Source organism: Opisthocomus hoazin, chromosome 1 (assembly GCF_030867145.1).
Source record: "Opisthocomus hoazin isolate bOpiHoa1 chromosome 1, bOpiHoa1.hap1, whole genome shotgun sequence".
In the NCBI taxonomy this organism is placed as follows: Eukaryota; Metazoa; Chordata; class Aves; order Opisthocomiformes; family Opisthocomidae; genus Opisthocomus; species Opisthocomus hoazin.
In genome coordinates, this window is record NC_134414.1 from 144,434,825 (window position 1) to 144,440,856 (window position 6,032).

The 6,032-nt window shown below is 49.3% G+C and overlaps 1 protein-coding gene across 2 annotated transcripts in view; it reads right to left on the reverse strand.

The window, feature by feature from the left end:
- Positions 1-3,438, reverse strand: part of BCAT1 (branched chain amino acid transaminase 1) — a 75,475-nt gene extending 72,037 nt beyond the window's left edge. For both annotated transcript variants that reach the window (XM_075439896.1, XM_075439905.1), the window contains exon 1: positions 3,345-3,438. In XM_075439896.1, the coding sequence (XP_075296011.1) occupies positions 3,345-3,353 (9 nt within the window). In that variant the 5' untranslated portion in view covers positions 3,354-3,438. The remainder of the gene's footprint in view (positions 1-3,344) is intronic.
- Positions 3,439-6,032: the final 2,594 nt, after the last annotated feature.

Sequence of the window (6,032 nt, forward strand, 5' to 3'; positions counted from 1 at the left end):
ACCCTATTCATATACCAGGAAAACCAATATATTTTCTGTGCTTACTAAGAGTGGTTTTATCAAGTATTGTGTGAAATGCTCTAACAGGCAAACTGAATTAACAATAGCTGTGTACCTACTGAGAAGTCATATGCTGCACTTCATTAATGCATCAGGTATACTCTAAAATAAAACTTGGAACAAACTGCAGACCTCAAGGGAAGAAAGTAAATGAGTAACTCCGTTGGAAGGTTATTATGACATCAGTTCGTAAAAACAGTAATAAACTATAGGCAAAGACACAAAAAGGCAGACAGGAAAAACTTCTTGACCATTTTAAAGATAGCTTCAATTATTTAGTTCATATTAACTTCTTTGGACCAGTTGATATACACCCCAAAGGGCAAGATTAGGCCTTTCTGTAAGCAGAACACTGGATTTTCATCTGCGATAGCACATGGTAATATTTGCTAAATTGCCTCTCTACAACAGGTGCTCTATTTTATGAGGTAATATTACCTGTCCCTTTAATGTCTAAAGTCATAAAGTAATGAAATTTTTTCCAAGGTAAATGGGACCACCCGTTCACTTCATCCAATGTAAGAACTGGAGGTATCAAGTTGCAAGCGTGCAAGTGACTATGAATAACAAATTAGGGTCACACACTGCTTTGATCTATGCCCAATTTTCACCAAAATTCAGACACTCAAGATGAAGGTTGTGCACTTAATCTCTACTTCACAGCCATCGTGGCAGCTGGATCCCCACATTTCATTATCAAAAGCCACAGTCAGTATCAAGTGGCTTGAGCTCATAGACGTCTCTGATGAGCTTATCTAGCACTGTGGAGTACATCATATGTCACTGTGGTGACATGAAGGTGCTAGTCCTCACGTGGACTAGCCTCAGAAGACTAACTGTGCAAATTTTCTGAACAGAATTTACCCCTTAGCTCCTTCATTCTAACACCGAAGGTCCTGGCTTCAAACCTATTGATAATCTGCAGTGTGCGATACATTCAGCTATGATTATTAATTTAAGAAAATGGCATAATATAAGGAAGTAATGACAATAATGTCCGTTCTGATTCTTTAGCATACCCACATCAAGTTTTAAAATGTCCACACAATTTTAAAATGGCTGAACCAATTCGGAGTAACTGAGCGCTTAAACAACTAATGAGCTGATTTACCGCCTTTCCTAACATTGCCCTCCCAGGGATAAATTCATCACTACTGAATTCCGTTTTATTTATTTTCATCTATCTAATTAAACCAAGGATATGGCCTATAGACAGGTTTAGCAAGATCTCAGCTGTGTTAGAGCTATTTTATGATTTTGCAATCTTCTTTTTTATCTATGACTTTGCAGCAGATCTCAATACTCAGTTTCCATTGGAAAAAATCAGAATATTCAGTGGGTCATACAATGCTAGGAGTGCTAGGCCTCTGCTAGTAACAAGCAGTGCAATAGGTGGACAAGGCAGGACTGCAGAAACCAGAGGGACAGTTAATTTCTTACACATAACATTCCTTTAAACAGGCCAAAAAGAGAGGTTTGAGGTTGGGCTGGAAATGGTTCAAGGAGAAAGGGAGGGTTGTGACTAAAAGCAGGAAATGATGAATGGGGAGATGAATGGATAAGGAGCTGTAATAATGCTGTTGCTTACTGATACCTCTATAAATTTACTTGGTTTTGCATAAGTATCATGATAATCAAATGGTAACTTTCTGCACCTTTGCTACATGCTCTACAAATACACAGTGACAGCCATAACCCTGAAGAGCTTACAGTCCGAACAAAGGAGGCAAATCAAGGGTAGAGGGCTCAGAACAGATTCGCCCAAGGCTACACCACTCGCAAGTGACAAGAGTCACCTTTACTGCTGCAGCTATTGCTTCATGCTGTAAAAATACAAAGCAAAGTTAGGTTTTGAGCAGGTGAGAATAACCCAATGAGATGTTAGCACTGCTTTGAGTAAACAGGCAGGGAGGTCTATGGCTTGCCCGCTACCTGTTTTTTGCATGGGCATACCAGGGCATTACTGCCAGGTGCCGGGTAACACTGCAGGGAGTAGGGTCATGTCCTCTTTCCTAGACACACAACAGGTACATCAAAACTGATGTAAAACGTGACAGTCTCACTCCTTGACACACCTCCATTCTGTCCCTAAGCATTCTGGCTGGGAGCAGCTGCTCGGGTGTTCTCCCTGAGCAGCTTCAGATCAGCTGTCTGCCATGGCTGGCCTGCCGCTCTCCGGCTGCGGAGAGTGCAAATGGGACAAACCAGACCCTCCTGAGGCTCCCCCCAAGGCTCTCCCCCGTTCTAGTCCTGCCATCATCAGTAACACCTGCACCACTGCTAGACCCACCCAAGAGAGAGCAACGTTGATGAGACCTAGGATGGGATGAGAGTAACACTTGTTACAGGCGGCAGAGAGGAGCTGGGGAGGCAGACACCAGCCAGTCCCATACCTGTGTGCCCGTATTCCATCTGTTACAGTTGCCCAAGGAGAGCAAATAACTCAGTCCTGTTTTTCCTCAGCTGTTAACTTTGGCATCAGGCTGCAGCTGTGAAGTCCACAGCCAGCCCAGCACAGACCTTCTTCAAAACCCAAGAATCATTCTCACGGCAGCTGTTCCACAGGGTATGAAGCTGCTGTGATGCTCCCTCAATCTATCTGAAAAGCACCCGTGCCACCTCCATGCCCTTTTGTCTTGAAACGGAAGGCTTCTTTTCAATCCCCAGATCAGCCTCGCTAAGCAGCGGAACATAAACATTTGCGAAAGGATAGCTCCCGCAGATGCTCATCCCTCACGTTAGTGTTCACTGCCGACAACTCCTGTTATTTAAAGTTAAATTCTGAAATTACTCAAAACCTCTAAATGCACATTACTGGGTTTCACCCATAGTCTATTTTAGTACAACGGCAGATGTAAGACCTATAATAAACTCACAGGCACGAAAAGGCACAATGCGCGCCAGGAGACCATACCCTTTGCAGCTTTTTTCTTTTTAATCATTAAGAGTCCCACGTTACAAATAAACAGTAAGATATCTCTGCCCCCAGCCCCCCGAGGAAAGGATACACCTTCCCTTCCCCCTTCTCCCTCCCGACTCGCTACTGCTCTTCCACACGTGCAACGAAGGAGCAGCGGCAGGACCGCGCCCGCATCCCGCTCCCGAGCCTGGGGCAGCAAACCCCGCCGGGGCAGGGATCTCCTTCGCGAAGCGCAAACGGCAACCGCAGCGGCGCTAAAACCCGCGGGCTGCCCCGCATCCCCCGCGGGACCGACCGACCGACGGACGGACGGACGGACGGACCAGAGGGGGGGGACGTCGGCAGGGCACCCCACCCCGCTTACCTTCATCATGCTGCCAGGCGCCGGGCCGAGCGGGCTCTCGCACTGCCCGGCCCCGGGTGCGGCTCGGGCGGCGGCGCGCTGCGCGGGCTCGGGGACCGGACGCTCCGCCGCCGCCGCTTGCGGGCTCCGATTGCATCAGCGGGCGAGGGCGGCACTCGCACCTCCCGGCGCGGCGGGGAGGGGAGGAGCGGAGCGGGGAGAGGATGGGCGGGCCCCTGCCTCGCCCCCCGCCCTGGGGAAGCACCGGCAGCGCCCCCGCCGCGGCCGGGCCCGGGGCCGGTGGGAGCCACCCCCGCAGCCCGCACCTACCCGCAGCGGCTCGGCCCTCGAGTGGCCCCACACCAGGCGCCGCGCCCGCCGGGCGGGGACAGCTGAATGCTCTCCCTGTCATTTCCACGGAGGGCGACGCGTTCTCCTCACCCCCCCTGCCTTAACGCGCGGTCAGAAACTCATCGTTTTCGGTCTCTGACTCATTTCCTCCTCCTCCCGTCCGAGCCGTCTGACACACCGACACCTCGCGGCTCATCCGTCCCAGCGCCGAGCCTGCTAGCTCCCTCGCTGCAAGGCTGGCCTTCGCTCCCCAGGCCTTCCCTCCACGGACCTTCCCTCCCCAGGCCTTCGCTCCCCAGGCCTTCCCTCCACGGGCCTTCGCTCCCCAGGCCTTCGCTCCCCAGGCCTTCCACCTTCCACCGCCACGAGCAGGACTTGTGCCAAGCCCGGCAGCACTGGCAGCGTAGGCAGGAGGGGCCCACGCAACCCTGTTCATCTGGAGCTGGCCAGGACCGCCAGATGTTCCACGGCGGGGATGCGGGGCCTCCCCCTGCTCACCAGCTCTGCTGAGACACGTGTAGCAGCACCTCCTTGGCTCTGCGCTCCTCAGCTGGCCATTGCACCCAGATGCCACAGGGCACTGCGGCTCTGCAGTGATCACAGTCAAAGAATCACAGAATGGTAGGGGTTGGAAGGGACCTCTGTGGGTCACCCAGTCCAACCTCCTGCCAAAGCAGGGTCACCCAGAGCAGGCTGCACAGGACCTTGTCCAGGCGGGTCTTGAATATCTTCAGAGAAGGAGACTCCACCACCTCCCTGGGCAGCCTGTTCCAGTGCTCTGTCACCCTCAGAGGGAAGAAGTTCTTCCTCATGTTCAGACGGAACTTCCTGTGCTTCAGTTTGTGCCCATTGCCTCTTGTCCTGTCGCTGGGCATCACTGAAAAGAGTCTGCGCCTGGGGAGAGAGAGATCAGCGCCTGGAGGCAAGAGAATAAACATCAGGGGCCAGTCATGTACGTGAGTTATTCTGTCTTGTACAGTGCCGGAGATTGGTTACACAAACGTAAGAAGATCTCTGTTCCTGCCGCTCTTCGGCCAGGTAAGAAAGAGCTATTTAATGGACTTACAAAAATTTGGATTCCGAAGAAACACAGGCAAATGGCGCTACCTGAAATGAAAGTTCATGTGAGCAGTGGTGTCCGAGTGGCTATTTAGGAGACAAGAAGGACGGAGTGAAAAACAGGAGGCGGAGAGGGCAGCAAAGAAGCATCAGACAGATGCAGTTCGTCATCGGCGACCTTCTGCTCAGTGCTCATGAGAGCAATTCAATCTGTTCATGACGAATTATCTTCAGATTACAACCACAACGCAGGAACAACCATGCTGGGTCAGGCCAAGGGTCCGTTTAATTCAATATGCCCTCTCTGACAGCCGACAAGAACGATGCCTGCAGGAGAGGAACAAGAACAGAATAGGCACGTGGGGCACTTCCCTGATACGATCTTTTTGCCTCAAGGGTTTGTACCACAGCAGTTTCCTGAAAGATGGATCCTTTAGGCTTGATGGTTCTTTGTGGATTTTTGTTCCCTTATTTTCATTGTTCCTTGATCCCCTTTGTAAAACTGGTCGTCTGTAGGATCTTGTGCTAATGTGTTCCACAATTTAGCTCTGTTTTGTGGAAAGATACATAGTTTTGCTTTATTTCAAACTAGCCACTTGAAAATTTCACATCGTGCTCCCTTCTTCTGATACTGTGAGGCTGTAAACACAAACGAAGATCAGAATATTCATCGCCTCTATGTCACTTGTGATTTTACAGACCACTGTTGAACCCTCTGTCAGCCATCTGCTTTTTCCTGATGAAGATAGATAACCTTTTTAGTCTTAATATAAAAACAGCTCCATAAACTTCATCATCCTTGATGGAGACGTGAGCTGCACAAAACTCTCCAAATGCATGTCGCTATGTTTAGTTTTAATTTGCTTTTTTTCCTCTGTTTCTTTTGCTACTAGTGCCTGGCGTTTTGTTTCCTAACTTGACTGTTCCTGAGCACTAAACTGAACAGACACTTTTACAAACTATCTAATTACAAGACTTATTTCCTGAAACGTCATTCATACCCAGTACTGCTCACATAGATTTAGCATTTTTTTTGCCATGTGGATCATTTTGTAGTTGCAGACATCACCACATGTTATTTGGCAACGGTGTATTCAATGTCCTAAGGCCCTTCTCAAACTCTTTGCGGATAGCTCTACTTTGGCTGAATTTAACACCGTTACCCTGAATGTTTTAGTCTCATCAGCAAACTTTGTCCTTTCTCTGTTTACCTCCATTTCCCTACCATCTTCTCAATTGCACAGACTCTCTTTGTTTTTTTCTGTTTTAACCAATTAATGAGAGGAACCATAAAATCGC